General features: G+C 32.0%; 3 protein-coding genes across 3 annotated transcripts; 1 reads left to right on the forward strand and 2 right to left on the reverse strand.

Annotated features, from left to right (window-relative positions):
* The first annotated feature begins 1,143 nt into the window (after positions 1 to 1,143).
* Positions 1,144 to 4,379, forward strand: LOC101208687 (protein LIGHT-DEPENDENT SHORT HYPOCOTYLS 10). The gene is made up of 2 exons (XM_004136783.3): positions 1,144 to 1,995; positions 3,983 to 4,379. The coding sequence occupies exon 1, from the start codon at positions 1,378 to 1,380 to the stop codon at positions 1,945 to 1,947; it is 570 nt and encodes a 189-aa protein (XP_004136831.1). The 5' UTR covers positions 1,144 to 1,377; the 3' UTR covers positions 1,948 to 1,995; positions 3,983 to 4,379.
* A 2,801-nt stretch (positions 4,380 to 7,180) lies between these two features.
* Positions 7,181 to 11,745, reverse strand: LOC101217807 (trihelix transcription factor ASIL2). The gene is made up of 2 exons (XM_004136981.3): positions 10,718 to 11,745; positions 7,181 to 7,656 (listed from the first exon to the last, which is right to left on the reverse strand). The coding sequence occupies exons 1-2, from the start codon at positions 11,493 to 11,495 to the stop codon at positions 7,643 to 7,645; spliced, it is 792 nt and encodes a 263-aa protein (XP_004137029.2). The 5' UTR covers positions 11,496 to 11,745; the 3' UTR covers positions 7,181 to 7,642.
* Positions 11,746 to 12,795: 1,050 nt separating this feature from the next.
* Positions 12,796 to 16,167, reverse strand: LOC101218044. The gene is made up of 4 exons (XM_004136982.3): positions 15,953 to 16,167; positions 14,507 to 15,437; positions 13,215 to 14,417; positions 12,796 to 13,119 (listed from the first exon to the last, which is right to left on the reverse strand). The coding sequence occupies exons 2-4, from the start codon at positions 15,425 to 15,427 to the stop codon at positions 13,090 to 13,092; spliced, it is 2,154 nt and encodes a 717-aa protein (XP_004137030.1). The 5' UTR covers positions 15,428 to 15,437; positions 15,953 to 16,167; the 3' UTR covers positions 12,796 to 13,089.
* Between the last annotated feature and the right edge of the window lie 5,713 nt (positions 16,168 to 21,880).

The raw sequence follows: 21,880 nt of genomic DNA on the forward strand, positions 1-21,880 counted from the left end.
ATTTGATGGTGATTTTAAAAATCACTGTTGAAGTTATGTTTCAGACAAAAATAATTCAAACAGAGTTGGGGTTGGTGTATAGTTTGTAAGTGAGAGAATAGATAACCAAATTATATATATAATTGTACGAGAAATAAAGAGTAGAAGAGAGAGTGAAAGATCAGAGAGTGTGATGAGGTGAGAGATGAGGTAATTTGGTGAGAATATAAAAAATGGTACCATCAGGTAGATGTTTGAGGGCTCAGATTTGATGATGAATTAAACGTAACATTGAAAGAATTTGATGAGAAAAGAGTATCTTTGATGGTGGGCTCCTCATCAGATTGGTTGCCCATTCAATTTTCTTCCATCTTAACATGACCCTCCATTTTTGGCTTCTTTTTTCTCCCCCCAAAATCATGCCAATTAAGAATTATAAATAAAAGAAATTTCTCAGAATATTTGGCAAAATATATTTACATGTAATTATCAAATCATGCCAATTAACAAATCTGAACATTCTGTCCAAATTCATATATAGAAAAAAGGCTTTGTAACATTTTGAAAAGTTTATGACATCAACTAATTAACAATAGGTTAAGGAATTAATTTGGACATTTAGTATTACCAGACTAAAAAGTTAAAAAATGAAAATAAAACCCATTTGATTTAGTGCCAAATTTAATTATATGAATGCCACGAGTCTAGTTTCCCTAGAGGATAAAAAGCTCTACTATCTTTGTATTTATTAATATAATTTATGAATAATTGCAATTAACCTAATATCTTTATTGTTAATAATTAATTATGGGCGTGTTTGAAATATATTCTCAAGTATTTAATTAGTGATATAGTGTTTGAAAACTTGATCTAAATTTTTGTATACTTGCAACTTCGTTTGTATTATGTTATATATGAAAATATTTTAAATTTGCCTGTTGTAATTAATTTGTAACAGTTAGTTAATGTATATGTCTAAATTTGTCTTTACTTACTAATTTAAGCTTTTGAGTCAATTGATTAATGGTAAGAGCGACTATCTCAATGTTTATCATACATGTGTTATAACCAAGTTTTTCTAATTGAAATATCAAAAGCTATATGAATAATAAGAGAGAGAGAATGGAAATTAAAACAAAATACAAAATTGAAGTATATGAAGAAAAAGATGAATGAGAGTGAAGAAAAGAAAAAAGAAAGCAAGTTAATGTGGCCCATAACATGTCTATTCAATAGCTCCATGATTTGATTTGCATCTTCTTCCACTCTCTCCCACACTCTTCTTCTCTATTCATTTCACCTTCCCATTCAAAAACATTTTGCCTTATTTAGCAAAATAAAGTTCTATCATTTTGATCCAATACAAACCCAAAAGGAAAAGAAAGAAAGGGAAAAAAAATGTCAATTGAAGGATCATCAATTAGCAAAGATTTTTCAGAAGGATCTTCATCAAGTTCTGGTGGTGGAAGTACTCATGGATCAACAACCCCAAGTAGATATGAATCACAAAAAAGAAGAGATTGGAACACATTTTGCCAATATTTGAAGAATCAAAGGCCACCAGTTCCTCTTTCTCATTGTAATTGCAACCAAGTATTGGAATTTTTAAGGTACCTTGATCAATTTGGTAAAACAAAAGTTCATATTCAAGGTTGTATGTTTTATGGACAGCCTGAGCCACCTGCCCCTTGTACTTGTCCATTAAGACAAGCTTGGGGAAGTTTAGATGCTTTAATTGGGAGATTAAGAGCTGCTTATGAAGAAAATGGTGGTTCTCAAGAGACTAATCCTTTTGCTAGTGGTGCAATTAGGGTTTATCTTAGGGATGTTAGGGAATGTCAAGCTAAAGCAAGAGGAATTCCTTACAAAAAGAAGAAGAAGAAGACTACTATTAGTCAAACCAAGGGATCAGGAGGTCATGATGATCAAGATTCTAGCTCAACCTCCATGATGCACTTTGTGCCTTGATCACTTCTATCAAACCCTATCTCCCTCTCCCAAAAGTATTTATATATGGTAATTAAATTTAACTCTATATTAAATACTTATGTGACATCTTTTTTTGTTCGATCATGCGAGTTGATGTTAATTGATAAAAATTTACTCTGGATTTAAGATATGACGAAGGTTTTATAAATGTGTTAACCTAATTAATATTTCTAGCTACACCTTCTAATTCCTCTTATCCTCTAGTACATCTTGCTAGGAAAAGATATTATGTGTGATAATCTATATTATAAAAGTAGTTGAGGTTGAGTTATTATCCTTGAAATTGTTGGCTTTATGATCATTGTTTATTTCAATTTTTTTTTTTTATCGATTTTAGGATGTGTTCTGTACTCTATCTGAATAACCACATATGATTACATACAACTTTATATGTCTATGACATAGAGTTTAGGTTATAATATATCAATGGTAAAGTAAAGTGTGATTTAAGGTTATTTGGATAGTTCTCCGATAGATAAGCAAACTCATGCGTTTCTAGACCTTAGTGTTTTCATCGAGGATTGTGATTATATACTTGATTCTTTTAATTTCTTCAATAAAATGTGATCTTTTCTTCGAGATATGTTTTTTTTAAGAAAATAGTTAATTAAGTCAATTTTCTTGGTCTTATGACAAAAATCATGTCCTTCTAATGTAATTTTGCAATAGTGATTTTCAAGTTGTGCTTTATTATAGGGCTTTAATTGGTTAATCTTCTTGTAATCTCTTCTATTTCTAAAATCTATGATTATTGTCCCAACCAAATCTCCATTATTTGCATTATATGAGCCACCTTGTTATTTATTATTATTATTTTGAAAAGGTCTCTTTAAGTAGTTCGGGACCTCTTGCGTTCTGGAAAACTTACCGATATAAGTTCACGTTGGCAATTATTTATTATTTTAATGGTTAAATTAATAAACCACTAATTGTATTGTGTTATTTTTCTGTTGTTGTTTGAAAAGAAACTCATATGGAATAGAAATTTTATTTAATTTAAGTTTTACCTTCGTACTATGTCTAGATTTGCTTCTTGTCCAATATTAGATTTTGTGGGTCACTGACTTATATTCCATCATCTAAATGTTTGGACTTGAAAGTCTTTTGATATTCCTTATTTCCCTCTTTTTTCTTTTCATTTCCCCAAAAATTTCCTTTAAATTAATTTTCTTTGGATCCTTTCTACAAATTTGGTTTTTAAAAAACAACAACTAGGTTATAACTAGGGTTTATTTTAATTCCAATGCAAACCCTATTAATGGTTTTTCATTCATGTACTCAATTATAATTTAGTGGATTTAAAGTTTTCCACCAAATTAAAGTGTCTTTTTATTTGTTTTCTTGTCTCTTATTTATCTTTAATCGAGAATTTTTATGTCTTAACTAAAATTGAGTTATCTTCAAGGTAATACTTACACATGCATATGTATATATATAACCATAAATATGTTGGTTGTTTATTAGAAAGTAAATTTATTCATATTTATTTTAAATATTGTATTGTTTATATGCGGATAAGAAGATCGAATTTCTAACTTTAAAGTTATCCCATGTACTTGATGTCAATTGTATGGTGATAGAAATATTGTTGTTAAGCAAAAGAGACTTGGAAGCATTATTAAACACTTAATTAATGCAGGGGAGAATTAGGTCAATGAATCAGTATGATCATTTAGTTTACAATTCACTTTTAGTTTAGGTTATTTGTTGTTGGTAGGATATATGTTTATTGCAAGTATATATTTAGCCATATGATAATCTTCACATTTGCTTCATGACACATTTTTCATGTGTAGGGATGAGTGATTTGAATAATTATAGTCTTCTGACCATGTTCATCATCTTAAGTAATATTCTTGATTTTTTACACTTTTGATTTAAATTATTAAAAACATGCTTAGAATGATTTAATTTTGTATTTGGTTTTTCTTGGGGTATGACCAACTTTTTCTTTCAACCTTTCAGCTATTGTATCTAACTAGCTAGACATTATTATTATATTTTGTATTTGCAGAGAATATATATTAGATGAAGGGGACCAAGGACAAGTGAAGAACTGAGAGAAGAACTTTGATGAGATAAAATATAAAATATATTTTGTGGATGGGGGGATAGAATCTCTATCAAATTCTATTAAAGCCAATAGTACCTCTATGATCAGAGAGTTTTCATTTCCCCCTTGTGCCTTTTCAATTTTCAGCTTTTGATATATCACAAAACTCTCAATGTGTACTTAAATTTGGCTGAGCTTTGTAATATGTGTGCACGCTTGGTTTGTACTATTTTATATCCTTTAATTTGTGCTTTCTTTTGCCTCTTTCTATGCAACTTGTAATGGCTATTAAGAGATTGCTTAATTAGCATGAGCATCCATATTTGAATTATATGTACTGTACTTTTAGTTGGTCTCATCACAAAAATCTTTAAATTAGGTTAATATAACGTTATTCAACTCTTTAAAGTTTGTGTTTATAAGACTTTGGAGATAGAAAATCAAACCTCTTATTTAAAAGAAGGAAGGGTTATACTAATTACCGTTGAGTTAAGTTTACTTTGACATGTCTATTTGATTCTTGAACTTTCAAAAGTGTTTAATAGAGATTAATGTGAACTTTTTAAAGAATGTGTCTATAATTGGTTATTGAATTTTCAATGTTATATCAAATAGGGTTTTGACATAATTTCGAAGGTTTTAAAACTTGATAATTATGTATCATGTAGAGTTCATGAACTTTCAATACATTGTGTTTAGTTTATTCGTTGAAAATTTAAGAATCTATATATATCATCTGATACAAAATAAAAAATTTAAGTCAAAATTAAACATAACTCAACTGAGATTTACCTAATATGTAAACTACCAAAAGGTTTGTGATTCAAATTCTTTCACTCTTCTTGTACTAAAATGTTTAAAAATCAAGGACACTCCTTGACCTAATTTTCCATTTTTATTACTATATTACATTACACATCAAACAAGCATATTACTAAAAAGTGGTAGAAATGCTTTTATCAAGGGTTAGCCTTCTAAGAAAATTACCTTTGCAATTGACATTAATGTCATAAAATTTCAATTCATATCAATAATATAACACTTCCAAATTGTAGCATATATAGCTAGACTGATTTAAAACAATATGTATCTAATAATTGAACCTTATAATGATTCTTAAGTGAATTATTTTAGAATTGGATATTGGTGATTTATGACTTCTCTCACTTATTTCATTTAGAATCAACCCAAAACTAGGCTAATAAAATTATTTTCTATCAAAATAACCAAAATAATAACTAATATTCCAATGTTAAATTAATCTTTGTATTCAAAGAAGTCTTAACCATTTCTTACACATACAGACATATATATAGTTCCAAAGCTTTGTTAGAACTTTGTTAATTAAACATTTTAAAAAGTAGGTAACAAAACCAGTATTTATAAACACGATTATTAAAAATAGAAATCAAATAAATTTAGCTTCCATCATTTTAATAATAAAATTTATTGTTTAGTTGAGTGGTAATTGAAATGCACACATCTGTTTGATATCAAAGAATATTTGATCTTCATTCATCATTCGTGATTGAATTAAAAAAATTATTGGACAGATAATTAAATAGGAAGAATAATGTTGTGGTGTTAAAAATAAAGAAAATAAAAAAAGTGAAATAAAAATGTTGGTGTCTCGTCTATAATAAAGCTTTGTGGAAAAGAGAGAGTGGCCTATAGAAACCAACAAGTTGGACTTTGGAAGCCTAAAGCAATTTAGGCTTTTCTTTGAAAACGACTCCAAATTACTATACATTAATCCACTATATGTTTATTATATATATATATATATATATATATATATAACCACTATGTTTATTTGAATATTCCAGCTAGATCATCCATTTATCTTGAGATATTTTATTTACAGGAAATTAAATTAATTGATTGTTCAATCCCTTTTCCTAATTTTTTCGTTAACCTGTTTATATGCTTCATCTTTAAAAACTAAAAACTAAAAATTAATACTATGTTTGATGAATATTTTATTTTTTAAAGATTAAACCTACAAAAATTACTTTAATCTATTAGTTTATATATTTTATTGTTTATATTTTAATAGTTTTTTCAATATTAAAACTAAAAAATATATAACTTTTTGTTTCCAGAAATTGATTAATACAAAATTGTTTTTAAATATAATAAAATAAATAAACTAATTTATAAATATATTTAATGATAAAACTATTACAATTTTACTATTTAAAATAATTACTCATATTATATAAATAAGGAAATTAGAAAATATTTAAGCTAAATCCATAGTAATTTCAGATATCTTCTTCCTAATACTTAGTAAAACCTATTTTTCTAATATGCAATAACTTCAATTACTGGCGCACTAATTTTTAAAGGAGATCAAATAGCACAATTTTTTTTTAAAAAAAATTGAAAACATACAGCACAAAAGAATAGTTTGGAAAAGTAGCAAATATTAACTTAATAACTAGCCATTTTTTTTAAAAAAATGCAAAGCATATCTTTGAATGAATATTATTATTTCTCAGATTGTAACACAATACTCAAACCGAAAGCTACCAAAGATGACAACTAGTGACTAGTTGACGACACCTACCAGTGATGACAGCTATCTATAATAACTACTCTCGTAATAGCTTTCAATTTTACAAACAGAAGAACAAATGGTAATTGAGCATGAACTTTTTAAGTCTTGCCAAATTTCATGTGCTGCATATACAAACCAATTTCATGTGCTACATATACAATTATCACGCATATTGAACCAATTTTCATTAAAAGAAAATTAACAATATAAAAACTAAAATTGAAAGTTCAAAGCCAAAACAAGCTTCACTCAACGATTAAAAAATAGAAGACTATTGGGAACTAGTGTAATATTTATGACAACGATTAAAAAATATAAGGCTCTATTGGAACTAGCGTAATATTTATGGCATAATACATGCCACTTTCCCACATGACAATATTTGCCACATTTACAATAATACCATCCATTTGCAAGTGCAATAAAAGGCTAACATCAATTTAAACCCTAGTAAAACCGACATTTAGGTTTTTAGTTAAAATTCCTTTATTGTCTATGTTAAAAAACCAAGAAGTCTTGCACAAATGATTTTCTAAAATAGTCAGAATGGAGGATATAAATAGATATTCACAATAAGATTAAATATAAAAAAATGCACATACTGTAAATATATATATATATATATATACACACACACACCTACATAGATACATATAAAATACATATAGTATGCACAGAACTTGTAGGGAGAAATATAGAATATATATATAGAATATATATATATGTGTATATTTGGGTAGCTGATTCAGATGAACAAAATAAGCAGGTGATTACATTAGTAATTACTGAAACGTAAACTGTTGGAAACTTCACAAAAAGGGAGGAAATGATGGTTAATCCAAAAACTTGTTCATTCCATTGCCAGGCAGCACCACCAGATCCTCCGCCCGAAACTAAGCTGAAATCATGACCTGCATCAAGGCTGTGCTGTGCATGTGTGTTTTTCACAAAAGAAATAAACATCGACGTCTTTACTACTTTGGGTTTTTCATTTTCCTCAGATGAAAACAACTTCTTTCATTATTTCAAATAATGAAGAAGTCTTTACTATGGTCCGTTGGCTACGTGTAACAATCTGAAACAAAAATGGACAGGCACGAGATAGTTAACCCCTTTGTATGATATTTAAAAAGCAAGTCATGAATCAAGAACACGTGAGAAACTTTTTCCCCCCCTTTTGCCAAATCCATGGAGAAGCAATCAACAAACTCATATGACTTTTCACCAATAACATGCATAATCTTGTTTTTAGTAGAGAACATATTAGAAATGAACTGAGTCAGAATCTTCTTCTCTTCTGTTATAATGAAGGAGAGATGCAGTATCGTTAATATTTCAACTTCTTCACAAAGTATAGCTAAGGAAGAACTAGTTGTCCACGACAAAAAAAAAAAAAAAAAAGACCTCTGCATCTGATATCTGACAGACTGAACGGAAGTAAAATTTAAAAATCAGTACTTAATATGTAATTTTTGAAGTAGGAGAAACCAAGAGCAGTTGAAACATTGAGCAAGTGGGGCTTTATTAATACAGCTTCATGATAGTTAATGTTTAACCCTTTGTCTTTACTAATGTTCTTGTTGCATGCTTGATGCAACTCGCCTGCAATGTAAGAACAGCACATAAAACTTGAAATGCAGTGGTTTCTCTCTTGTTTTCATCATAAAGGTCAAAACTATGAAGCCAGGTAGTAAATTTCAGTCTGAAGCCAAACCAAAATCATTTCTTCCTACCAGTTCTGATCAAGGTAGATCATCAACCTGACATATGTCTATAGACTCCTAAACAAGTTTCCATTCCACGCCGTTGTTAGCTTTAGGGCTTCAATCAAACCAAATATTTTGATGATAACAAACGTAAGTTGTGGTACTAATGATTTTTAGTGTTTTAAAGTAATTATTTTGTAGAGTTCAAAAAACGATTTCGATGCATCTTGAATTTTTCAAATCGAAGCTCTACAGACAAAAATATGAGTAAAAGTAGATTGGAAATTAATTTTGATGGGGTCAAGATTGTAAAATTAGCTTTGATGTGGTCAATGACATGGCAATAACGTGGAAAACATGGATCACCGATAAGATGAAATGTGGCGAGTTGTGGGAGAGAGATGAAAAGAAAAGGAGAAAAAAGAGAGAAAATATTGAACCACATAAACTTGCAACGTGTGGATTTTCATTTTAGAGAAGAAAAAAAAGAGAGGTGAAAATCGTGAAGCTCTCTACACTCCATCCCTTATTTTCTATCCCATTTAATCTTAACCATCCATCATTTTAACCTAGATCCAATGGTTGAGGTTAAACCCCCCTTTTTATTATCAATCATTCATTCATTCTTCTAGCCACCTTTTCTTGAAAATTAAGAGAAAAATTCCAGCAAACTATACTCAATTTTGATCCATCATCCAAGTGCTCAAAAGGCTAAAATTTCTCTCATTCTTATCAAATTCTTGTAAGCGTAATTGTTGAGAGAAAATTGGTTGGAGTGTTGTGAAGCAAAACTTGTGAATCTTACCTATTTAGAGGTGGATCGCTTTTTGTTTAGTTTTTTATTGGAATTTTTTTTATTAAGGTTTGTGAAAAAGAAATTGGTTAGATTGAAAAGGATCCGGGTTTCGCTTTAACCTAGGTAAAGAAAAGAGGGTCGTGTAGGTTTTGTTCTCACTGGAAGAGAATATTCTCAAAAACCAAAAATCTTGGAGAGTGGACATAGGCACATTGCCGAACCACTATAAGTTCGGTGTCATCTTTTTCCTACACTTGCTTTACTTTTGCACTGAGTTTATTTTCAATTTGTTAGATTGCATGTTAGGTTTATCTTGTTGATTTGCATTGCAAAATTAAAATTGGTAGACAACCCTATTCAACTCCCTCTAGTGTTGCCATTAGATCATAGATGCAATATGTCCTCCCTTAACACTCCCAGATTGGTAAAATGACAAAGCTGGGCAGAAAGAACAGCTCTCACTTTCTCCTTTTGTCAGTTACAGGGTGAAGGAACGGTCTAGTAAAAATGAGAAACGTGGCCGTATTAACATATACTCTATCTCTCCCATTCTCAGCTATTTCCTAACCCAAGAGACCATAAGAATCCTTCCTTCCCACTGTGCAGCCGTGGATTATTCCCAGCAGCTAAGCTCCCATGACACTCACGTGGAAAGAGAAATAATTGATTTTATGGATGCACCATTAAAATTAGCGGAAAGAGAAGAGGGTGGTGGGCACATTATAAGGACATGAAATTTATTCTAACTACTAGGCCATTAGATGATAAAATGAAAATGTTGGGGGAATCATGAATCACCGAACAGAGCTCTGATAAAACACCTTCATTTTCCTAAATACACAATGAAAAGGAGAATGCTTAAAAGATTCATCATTACATCCCTGGGATGTGGAAACGTGAGTTTAAATCTCTTCAAAACCTACTTTGATCCATTAACTTTCAGTTTCATCTTTAATCTAATCTCGAATGTTCTAATTGTCACTTGGTCCTTCAGTTTTGCATAAAGAACTAATTTGACCGCTAACAATAAGTTTCTAGTTCTATAGTGCGCCTCGCAAAACCTTACATGAAAATTTTTCACAGCAATGATCAAGGTTTTTATATAAGCTTGAGACTCAAACAGTTCGAATCATGAGAACCAAGATGATATAACCGTAAAATTGAAGACAAATATTCCCTCCACGAAAAAATCAGCTTACCCTGAGAAGGCTCAACAGTTCCATTCCCTAGTACGACCTCATAACACTGCCAAACCCAGAGTTTATGCGCAAGTGATGCCAAATTTTGATTCATTTTCCTCCCAACCCATTAACCAATCATGTGAAATTTTGATTCAAACAACTATTACTCCTATAACACTTTCTCCATACAGCCACGAAATAATCTGATCCACCTATTCGTATTCTACAAGTATACGCCGAAGACATACTGCTCTTTCATCAGAAATATATCCGAATATGGGGTGCGTCTACTTCTAATCTATAGCAATTCGAGCAAACATAAGAAGAAACAAACCTAATGGGAAATCATCTTAATCTAAAGTTACCTCGCTACTACGACAACAAGAAATAAAGCAAAACAAAGCAAGAAGGGATAGAGAAAGTGACAAATGAAGTTAGAAGCTAAGCACTAACCGGCCTCAGAAGCTCGCCTGGCGCGTTTGATCTTTTGAAACTTAAGGTGTATGTCCAAAAGAAGTTGCATTCTCTGATACTCTAAATCCTTCATGAATTGCATCCGTTGCATCTCCAATTCCAACACCTGCCTCTGTTTTTCTGCCTCCACTCTCTCATAAATATCAGTAATCGTCCTTATTGCCTCGGCCAGTTTTCTATAACCTACCTCTCTGTCCTTGAAACTTGAACCCGAGAGCGAATTATCAGAATCTAAGCCATCTTTTCCTTCATCCTCATTCAAGTTCTCATCCCGACGAAGGTAGGAGTCGCAAAAGCTCCTATAAACGTGAGTCGAACGACGCTTCTTAGTTACGGATCGAGGAGCAACCGGGACCTTCGAGAACAGCGACAATTTCGGAGACGTAACCGGTGAGGATTGAGAGTTAGACACGGAGACCGACGTCGAAGCCTTGTGGCTATTCCCTATAAGATCGTCAAGGCATGAGAAAAACGGCCAAGCGCAAACGTACTTACCACCGGATTCTTGAATTCGCACCTTCTCGATTTTGTACTTCCTCTTAAGCGTATCGATACGGTTTTTACACTGAATAGCCGTACGAAAGAACTTCCTGTCGTGGCCATGGCTGGAGTTGACAGCATCAGCGATCTCTTGCCAGTGTTTATGGCGAAGACTGCCGCGGTTCAAATCGAGATGACGTTGACCCCAGGCATGGATGAGAGTGGAAGTATGGTCGAAAGTCCAAGAGTCTTCGCGAAGTGGAACGGTGGAAGGCATGAGAAGGAGGGGGAGAGGGGAGGACTGTGGCTGGTGGGGAATCGTGGCGGCGGTGGTGATTACGGCGGGTTTTGCATGCGGGAAGGAAGGCAAGGCAGTGTAATATTTGGGGAGAGAAAGGAAAGCGGTGAAGTGTAGTGGAAAGCGAACGTGTCGAAGGAATTGGTTTAAAGCGGCACTTGGATCAATCCATTGGCGCGATTGCCCTTCCGCTTCCTCATTGCTTTGGTTGGTTTTTTCTTTTGGCCTCGAGCGCGCGGCGCTACAAGTTAATGTTTGAATTTTTTACTCGTTGCTGCACTTCCTTTACTTTTGGATTATTATTTAAATGGAAAATTTACAAAAATCACCCAGTGTTATTTGTAATTTTACCTTCAAATTGAGTTCGATTTTAAGAGGTGGTTTTTGTAATTTGCTCTTATTTAATTATGAGCTAACTTAAAATTTCATAGAATAAAAAGATACTCCTTTTGTTTCGATATTACACTTGACCTTTTACCCTTTTTTTTTTTATTGAGTTTTCTTTATTGCGCCCTTATAATTTGAGAGCAATATGATTACCCTACAAGAAAAAGTGTCTCTTCTGATGCCATAAACATGAGTTAGGAGTTAAATAGTTGAAAAAAATATTATTCCCTAACAAACAACATAAGAAGAGTGTCGGGAGAGCTTTCGCGTAAAAGAAGAGGTTGAATCCATACAAATTCTCTTTGAGAAGCTTTTGAGGGTTTGGAAATGTTTGAGAGTGAAAGTGAAGAATTCTGAGTTGGTCCAAGCTGGTTGTTGATGGAGTATTCGAAGAGTTCAAGCTTCTAATTCATCTTTGATCCATCTCCAAGCCAACTGCATTGTTGTATTGAGCTACTGAAACTTATTCAATGATATTGACTAACAGTGAACCTAGATCAAACTTGATGGCAATCGATATAAACTCAAGTGTTCTCTCTTTCTCATCTGTTTATCTTTGCTCTGTTCTTGATATCTGATTACTGTACAGTAGTTTGGTTATAAGAGCTGTATATTCCTTCTATCTGGAGTGTTCAAACTGAACAGCCAATACTTTCAGTTAAGCCCTTTGCCTCTTCCATTAACTTTTGTTGACCCACCGAGCTAACCAAAGTCCACTGTTTTGGTGCATGAGTCAACATTTATTGACTACATGGCTAACCTTTTGTTGGGTATGGAACCAAGTGGAGCTCTAAATGAATGAATTTGGAGAAACAAGGTTTTGAAAAAACACAAGACAGCAACACATGAACGCGGGTAAGTAAAAGTTCTTCATAAAACATTTCGCACTATATTGTAATCTGTAAAAGTAATATATGGCTCCTTTATTTTCCATATAAATCACGGATCATCATTGTTTCTTTACAGGAATGACTAACATTTACAACATGCAACTGATCAGATTTGTCTACAAATGACCATTTACAGTAATTTTTTACACCGATACTGGAAGCATGTAAAAAAAGAAAGGAAAAATATAACCCTCAAGTGAGGATGATATTTTCAGGACCTTAAAACTTATCAAAACCCAGCTGGGTGTGAAGCATACTCACAGCCAAGTGAAATTTGGAGATCATCTTCCATTATTCTAAACTTCAGGTATAGATGACAGCAGTTCCTGATGGAAAGAAAATTGTGAGCATTATAATTACAAGATTCAGGCAGCTAACTAAAAATAAGTATCAAACATCAGAGACAGTGTCACTCCATTACCTTTGAAAACTGTAGATGCAAGTTGTTGGTATCAGGGTTTCTAACGGTAGAATGCATATTGTGATTGGGAGACGTAGTCACGGAAATGGGGTTAACTCGCATTGCAAAAGAAGACTGCAAAAACGATGTGTTTCTTGAAGAAGTTGGCAAAGTCCGTTTCAACCAAGATTCTGATGGAGATTTTGGTGGAGGTGGAGCAAAAGGCAGCCTTAACTGTGAATAGCCATTGCAAGAACCATCTCCATTACCGACCCTCTTGGGAAATTCATTTCTTGAATCCTTTCCATTGGTAGCACCTTCAGAAGTTCTCAGATCAGAGGAGGCCTCAACAGGGCCAATCTTTTCATCATCCAACTCGTGCTTCTTACCATATTCTGGAAAAGTTACGTTATTCCCTTCATAACTTGACTTCTCAGGTTGTTTCCTAGTGTTATCTTTAGTGAGATCATTGGAATCGCATCGGCTGCTTGGTTTCAAGGGAAATTGGTTTTCCAGATCAAACTTCTTGTTTGCAAATCGTGAGCTTGTCAACTTTGCAGCATCCTGAGTATGTTCTGGTTTGAGCCTGGAGTAATTTGTATCCAGTTTAACCTTAAACAATGATATATCGGAACAAGTTTGCAAGCAGGAATCCAAAGATTTCAAACTGTCAGGTCTCGGAATGTTTTTTTCACCTACCGTGTTCATATTCTTGACATCTAGGGTTGCAGAATCCAGTGTACACAGTTCTTTCATTTCGGTGCTTTTAATAAAAGTATCATCAATCATATCTCCACTGTAACTTATCCCTTTCACATCCAAAGAATTTGAACTTGAATGTGGAGATTTAATTTTGTGAACAGAATCTATGTAGAGAGTTTTCTCAACAGGACTGGCTGAACCCGACTCGTCACTCAGTAATGCTTGAAAGCTATTTAGGCTTCTTCTACGTGATTCATTATATTCATTTGTCACAGATTTGGTAGCCTTCCCAGCGTAATCAAGAGAAGGATTTACATTGTCATGTACAGCTTGGGAAGGTTCATTTGGGTAGTTGGACATGTCCTCATCCTGCAAATGCCTGTATAAAGAAAATGCATCGCCTTCCTGAATATTACTTTTGCCATGGTTTTTGCTGGATTTAGTTGCATTTTCTTCCAGCTGCTGCTTAGTTATTCCTTGACCATGAATTTGTCGTCTCTCATTTACAGCATCCTTGGAACACTGGATTTCGAATAGTACAGATTGCACAGTTAGAAATTTGACATGGTGGTTACAACGAAAATGAAAATAATAAGAGAAGAGGACAATACCCCAATTGAGCTATTACGAATTCTTCGCACCGAAGTGGCTTGCATTCTCATTCCAGGTACTGGATTTAATAAACCAAATGAACCTTTTAAGCAAAACCGAGGAAGAAAACCACATCCCTGAGTGGAAGAGTATCCAGACTCATCATAATCATCATCTTCATCATCACTTTCTTCCATGAATATTTCTTTTACATGTTTTGTCTGAACATGCAGGTTTGGCCGACTCTGCCTATCCCTATTTGTCACCAATTTAACTTCCCTAGGCCGCTCGGTGCTTACAGTTTGTTTTCTAATAGTATGTGGAGGCGTTTCTGATGCCATTGCCTTTGCTGCAGGCAAAAATCGGTCCATCATGAAATCACGAGTATGTGGATCCATAGAGGAGGCCTCTGAAGGTTTAATTTCTGAATCATCTAATCCACTCACTCCACTAATACTACAATTCAAGAAGAAGGATTCTGATCGAGAAAATCTATCATTTGCATCCCTGTAAACCTCCTCCTCTTCTTCTTCATCGTCGTTTCCTGACTTACAACTGGTCATCTCTTCAACTTCTTCTCTGGCATTTTCATCTAATGACGCATTTACAGAAGTATGAACTTCTTGGTTTACTTTTTGGACCCTTCCGGGTGGGAGTTTCGGGACAAGTGGAGGCCGTTTGCAAATCTGAGTATTTGTACTGCTTTCATCCTTGGGTTTACCTGGAGTTCGCTCCCACAAAAAAGGAACAGTTCCAGGAATCCTCACTGGACCAGATTTCAATTCTGATTTATAAACAGGAAGAGGAGGAATTTTGGATTCGGGTCTGGTTTTTTCATTAGTCTCGAATGATGTTTCTGTAGATGTAAAACGCCTCACAGAAAGAAGAGGTTGATTAAAATCCAGCTGTTTCTCTTCCATCAAATTCCTTAATGAAATCATGAGGTTGATCCTGAAGAAGACCACAGTTATATTAAAACACTGCACAAAGTAACAAAGGGCTGTTGAAGGTGCTCAAAAACAACCCCAGCTTAGATCTTTATTTGATCCACTGATCAATAGACACGAGAAAGTAAAGTTTCTGCCTAAGCTCAATAATCTAAATGACCAAAATGAGATTCTAAACAAAATTTCACACGATGTATGATGCACTTCCATCACTAATTAGGAACCCATAAAATACCCACTTCCAATGAATCTTGGAACTCACAGAATCCGTTCACCAAACACCTTATATTCATTCTGAACTCACCATTCGAAAAACCCAACTTAATGATCAAAATAACACGCTCCCAGAAAATGAAATCCAATAAAAAATCAGATACACAATTGGAATTAGATAATAGATGCACCTTGCACAAGAACAGTAACATAAAACATAAAACGTCAGTTAACAAACAAGCCCCCACAACACTATGTTCATAAATTTCGAATTAAAGAAGCTAAAGAATAGCAAAAGAAACTAACCGCAATTACGGATAAAGATAGAGAAGCCTCTTTTAAGTTTGCACCGACCCAAGAACCAGTTCGATCTACTACTCCTTGTAGACAGCGAAGGAATACAAGCTGTAATTGCGAAAGAAATGAAATGACAGAGAGAGAGAGAACTTTTGTCCAAGAATCTGAACCAAACCATGCATGGAAATTTAAAAATTAAAGAGATGATAATAAAGAGAAAGGGACATATAGAGAGAGAAAGCAGTATGTGGGTCAGTGTGGAACTTACCGGGGATGACCATGGCAGAGTGGAATTTACTCATATTTAATGGAAGAAGACAGTTTGTTCGTAAAAGAAGGAAAGGAAAATAAAAGGTATGGTTTTTTTGTAAGGGGAAAGTTCTCTTTTCAATGTTAAATTACAAAATTACAAAGTTATATTGTCGGTTTGTTTAAAACTTACGAAGCTACGCATTTACTGAACTTTTGTTTTTGTTTGTTCTTTTCTTTTGAGTTATATATAATTTATATTACTTCATATTACAACCATAATAAATTCACACCTTTATTCGTAAAGTAAAATAAAATATATATCTAATATCGTTTACACATCCTTTGTCAGATCGATTTTATTTGAATCAGTTCGACTTAAAATTTGTAATTTTCTATAGTCATTAGCCGATTGATATTTACTCTTTGTTTTGGTTATTTGTGTAAGTTTTATGTTTGATTTGCTCACCTCTAATCTAAGGTATTGATATCCTCATTCATTATCAAATTCTCTATTAAGTTTAGGTGAGAATAGGATTTTTGGTAATAAATTATTCAATGTTTATTTTTTCTAATAACTAAATCTAATAATGTTTTAAATAAATAATTTATAATATAGTTTTCATTTAAAATAAATAATAATAATAAATATCATACAATAATATTTCAAATGCCAAAATATAATTAAAACGTTCCACCACAATTTTATAAATGCTCAACACATATTTTCAAATTAAATTTTACAAAATATTGTCATACACCTATGTTCAATTTCAGTTTACATATATAAATACATGGGAACAAAAAAAATTGTTGTATCTCGTGGAGAGATATGAGATATGTTGCATCTAGTTATTGTCTTTCAAATAGAGACGGATAACATTTAGCGAAGTAATTTAGTTATAGTATTAAGAGTGATTTCTTTTTCTCTTATATATCTTTAGTGTAAATTTGGGATGACAAATTAGTGTATGACAATTTTATTTAGGACACTAGTGTTTGATTACAATAAAATTAATGATATTTTTTACTATAAAATAAAATTTAACAATGATCTTAATCATCTATAATAGAATCACTTTTAGCATTGTCATAATACATCTAAAACTATTGTTTGTAATTTTATATGTCACCAAACAATCTATTAATTCATTTTTATAGAATCCACTGTAGTGTTACGATGGTAAGCAATAAAAAAATGAAGTATGAACAATTCTCCCTGCTATAGCATAACAATATTTTTTTTTCTAGTTTCAAATAATATAATGTTTGAATAATTAGAATAGATATAAAATTTAGAAGTAATAATGAAGTATATAACAACATTTTTAAAAAGTTATATAAATAAAAAAGTAACCGTACTAAATTTCTATAATTGTTAGAATTTAACAGATTATATTTATAAAAAGATTTAAAATGTTGCTATATATACATATACTAATATTTTAAATCTAATTATTATACTAACAACAGTCACGTGAATCTTTTTACTCTTAATAGTTTCTTTCTTTTCATTCATAACAATTCTCCAAGTTTTTTAATATCAACCATACAAGTGAATAGTTTAAAATAATACAAACAATAATTGAAACCTACTCAAAATAATTTTGGTATTCTATATATATGTGTATATTTATTTTAAGATATTTAAGAGCAAGTTGCTGAATGTGGAGTATGATCATGTGATGGACAATTAATTCGTACTATATAAAAAGGAGAAACGCGTTTGATATGTCACTCTCACATGCTAACTTTGGAATTTGTAATGTGCTCGTGTGGAGTTTGAACCAAGTCCAAATACTCCAAAGTCAAGCCTTCTCTACGATTTTATTTCACCAAAATTTATTCAAAACATTGATTTTTATAAAGTATTGCATTAATCTAATATTTAGACTACATGCTCCAATCTCTTTTTAATGCTTAAAATACAAAATTAAGATTTGTTTTCAGGGAGGATTTTGATATTTTCATTTTTGTCCATATCAGCACATGACCTAATAGTTATTTAAATTTTAAAAGTTTGAATTTATAAACATTCCCATTTCTTTTCAACTTCTTTGTTTTATAATCTATATTTGAAAAATATCTTCAAGTTGCACTTTTAAAAGCGTTTAAAACGAGAAGTGAGTTATTATAATTCTAAGTTATGATATTTATATTTGAGATGTGGATATTTTGGTTTAGATTATAATGATACATGTGTTTGGTGTGTAAACTATTATAGTTAAATAAACCAATAGTAAATAATAGCAAATGATTAACTCTAACAATAATGTATTTTTCACAACCAAAATATACCAAACGGGTGACATTTTGGTTGAATACATCGTAGTAATTATAAACCATTTATTAATTTATCTTAAGATGATCTTTCAATATGGAGATGAAAATTTTAATATTTGATATGTATAATTTTGTTATCTTATAAAATATTCAAAATTCATAAATTGGAATTTGGTAACTGATTGACACTATACAACTTATATAACCATCTCAAAATGGACATAAAAAAATCCATTGACTTTAAGTTTATCACTATACTTTTTATGCATATGGTGATAATTATTTTATTAAAGATACTTCAATTTTAGAAGAGAATCTTATTCCTATACATCCTAAAGTCAACTTTTTTTTTCTTTTAATACTTTTAATATAGAGTCAATAAAATAGTGTACACAAACCTTTCCATTATAAAATATGAGCATTGTGAATTATACAAAAATATGTGTTTATTCGCAGATATAAACATAATTTAAGGGTGAAAACTTAAAGTCTCTAACTTTGCTTAGATCACTAGATGTCTTAATTCTTGTATTACGTTTCTTTTCTTTCTTTTTATTATTTTTTAGTTTGGCCAAATCTTGCAAATCTTCTACGCTACTATCCTATGGTATAAAAACTTGGAGTTGATACCTATTTATCCTTTGAGATTTTGAAAGATCAAAGATAGCCCATAAAATTTAAATACAGTTTGATTGTTGGTTTAACTTAACAAAAGTTTTGTAAAGTCTACTGGAGACAAAAAAAAAGGAAAATGGGGAAAGAGGATAAAAAGGTAAAGACAATATTTCATGCTATCAATGTTTAATCGAGATACAATTTAATCATGATAGTAGAGAGTTCTTGCTCCTTGGTTAATAAATATCCTTCAATACATAAAGACCTCATATCATCTAATCATATGATTTGAAAATCAATAGAGTAATATTCGTACTAAAAAATGCATAAAAACAATTCAATTGAACCCACGACTACCACCAAACAAGTCCCTAACTCCAAAACATAAGGGAAGAAAAGAAAAAGGAACATCCTTTGAAGCCCAAGACACTCGATAAGAGAATGTCAGATAGGGTAAATTATGGTCTAAAAATGCATCTTTTCATGTTAAAAAAAAAAAAAAACTCAAAAGAAGAGTGATATTCATAATATTTGTTCATAGATGGGAGTGTTATCTAATGCACGTCACGCACAAGGTGTGCAGCCATAGGGTGTGTGGTGTCACAATCGCAACTTTTCAAGCACGTGACGGGTGATTGCGCGACATCTGTTCTAGCTCGACGAACAAGTCAGCTGTATGAAATCTGAAAATCGCGAACAAACTCGCAGTACAATGTAGCCTCCCTTCAAGTTTTGAGATAAATTAGTTTTATAAAAGATAGGTGAAAAAGAAATACATTAAAAACTTCGTTAAATAAAACATTGAAGACCGTTAATTGCAAACAAAAAAAAAAAATTAGAATACAAAGAGCACAACAAGACTTGGTCATAGATTGAACAACTACGTCTCCCCTATAGTACATTTTAAACATTTTTAGCTCTAACAAACTTGCATATGAAAATGTTGAAACATCACACTCTAGGTCAACGACGACAAAATGAAAGTGAATGACTAAACTAAGTACAAAGCATAAAGATAAGGTGGTTTCAGGATGTTCAACATATGGCCATGGGGCAAACAACGACACCTTGGACAAACATGCTCTCATGACATACGGCAAGCTCAAACGTTCGAGGTTGGCATGCATGCTACCAGGCTATTCAGAGTCCAAGTCAAGACTATATTTGCAATTTTTTTAAAATGTTGCTACCCATTATAATTAGAAAATACAGTGTATTTGAAAAAAATATATAATTGTAATACATTGTTTTAGCAAAAAAAAAAAAAAGAAAGAAAAGAAAACATAACATAACATAATCATACTATATACATATAGTTGTACTTAGGAGTAGAAAATACAACATACAACAGCATCATACATGTATAAGGTGAAAGTAAGTGTAATCAAAATGGTAGAATGATACATTACGCACTGATTAATTAATGGATTGCTTTCTAATCTAATATGGTAGTTAAATTTAGTGAAAGCAATTACCTTGTATTTGCATATGATTTGACAAAAATTAAGAACAAATTAGAACAAATACTTTCTGACATCATAAACGAATGTCACTGATATTATTGATCTCATCTCCTTAATACTTCCAAACCCTTGTCCATCACTCCCATTATATTCCTCCACAATGCAAAACTTTGGATTAACGTTTGGCAATTTCTTTTGTTGAAACATCATTCAATTGATCGTGTAGTTGATATCTGAAAATGATGTAGTTGCTACCCCGATGTTTGCTAGCGCTCCTCATCACCTTTCTTTTATACTGGTTTGGGATTTTGCTTTTCCACTCATGTTTTTAAAGCTTTTTCTATTTTTTAAAACAAAGAGTAAAAACTAAAAACTTGCTTCTAGTCTAATTTCCCTATTATGTCTCATTTGGGATTTTGCTTTTGCAATCATAAAAAGTGATCAATGTGAAAATTTCAGGGTGTGGTTGAATTGTGTATTATCGTTTAATTAAATTAAAAATAAGTTGTAATGACAAGTTTATAAAATAAGTTGGTTTACCACAAACACTTAAAACCAATTTTTTGAGAAATGAATTATCAGTATTTAATAGCTAATCTCTTATAATTTGTATAAAAAACATTGACAACTATCAATGACAATTTTTGTTGGCCAATCCTGACAAACATTTATGGTGATCGTTTTTTATTAATCTACCATTTCTTTAGTCATTGTCGATGACTATCTTTCGACAATCATTTGTCCCAGCAACTGTTGCTAGCCAACTTCCAAGATGCTTTTGGCAATTACCATGACCGACCAACTTTCAACAACTATTGTTTGACCATCGATTGATCTTAAACGGGTTTCATCTGCTTTTTGACAATGTCTCTGACCAACTTTTAGCTATCGTCTCTTTACGATGGCTATTTGCCAACTTCTTGCAATTGTTTTTCGACAACCACAGTCGATAATATGTGATATGTGGTCATCGTCTTTTGAGCATCCCCTTTCTAGCAACAGTTGTTGACCAACTTTCGATAATATTTTTTGTTAATTACCATTGGTCAACTTCTAGTGGACATTGTTTGAGAATATTTATCGACTATTGACTATCCTCATAGTGTCGATGACCAACTTTCAACAATTATTTTCTCATTAACCTCCTATAAACAATCCTCTTTGCTACCACTTTCTGTAAATAGTTACCATCCACCATTGACGAGTGTTTTTTTGTGACAGTTGTAGACCAAATTATGACATTTGATGTCACTAACCTGCAGTCACCAATTTTCGACATTGCCATCGATCAACCTTAGACTACCACTTTCTGAAAATCGTTGACAAC

This window comes from Cucumis sativus, chromosome 7 (genome assembly GCF_000004075.3).
Source record: "Cucumis sativus cultivar 9930 chromosome 7, Cucumber_9930_V3, whole genome shotgun sequence".
NCBI classification, from domain to species: domain Eukaryota; kingdom Viridiplantae; phylum Streptophyta; class Magnoliopsida; order Cucurbitales; family Cucurbitaceae; genus Cucumis; species Cucumis sativus.

Excerpts from the sequence above, each read along its gene's own strand:
- LOC101208687 (XM_004136783.3), top strand. The coding sequence starts at position 1,378 with ATGTCAATTGAAGGATCATCAATTAGCAAAGATTTTTCAGAAGGATCT.
- LOC101217807 (XM_004136981.3), bottom strand. The coding sequence starts at position 11,495 with ATGCCTTCCACCGTTCCACTTCGCGAAGACTCTTGGACTTTCGACCAT.
- LOC101218044 (XM_004136982.3), bottom strand. The coding sequence starts at position 15,427 with ATGATTTCATTAAGGAATTTGATGGAAGAGAAACAGCTGGATTTTAAT. Across the intron at positions 14,418-14,506 it reads TTCGTAATAGCTCAATTGGG|TGTTCCAAGGATGCTGTAAA; the intron begins GTATTGTCCTCT and ends TTCGAAATCCAG. Across the intron at positions 13,120-13,214 it reads TGCATCTACAGTTTTCAAAG|GAACTGCTGTCATCTATACC; the intron begins GTAATGGAGTGA and ends TCTTTCCATCAG.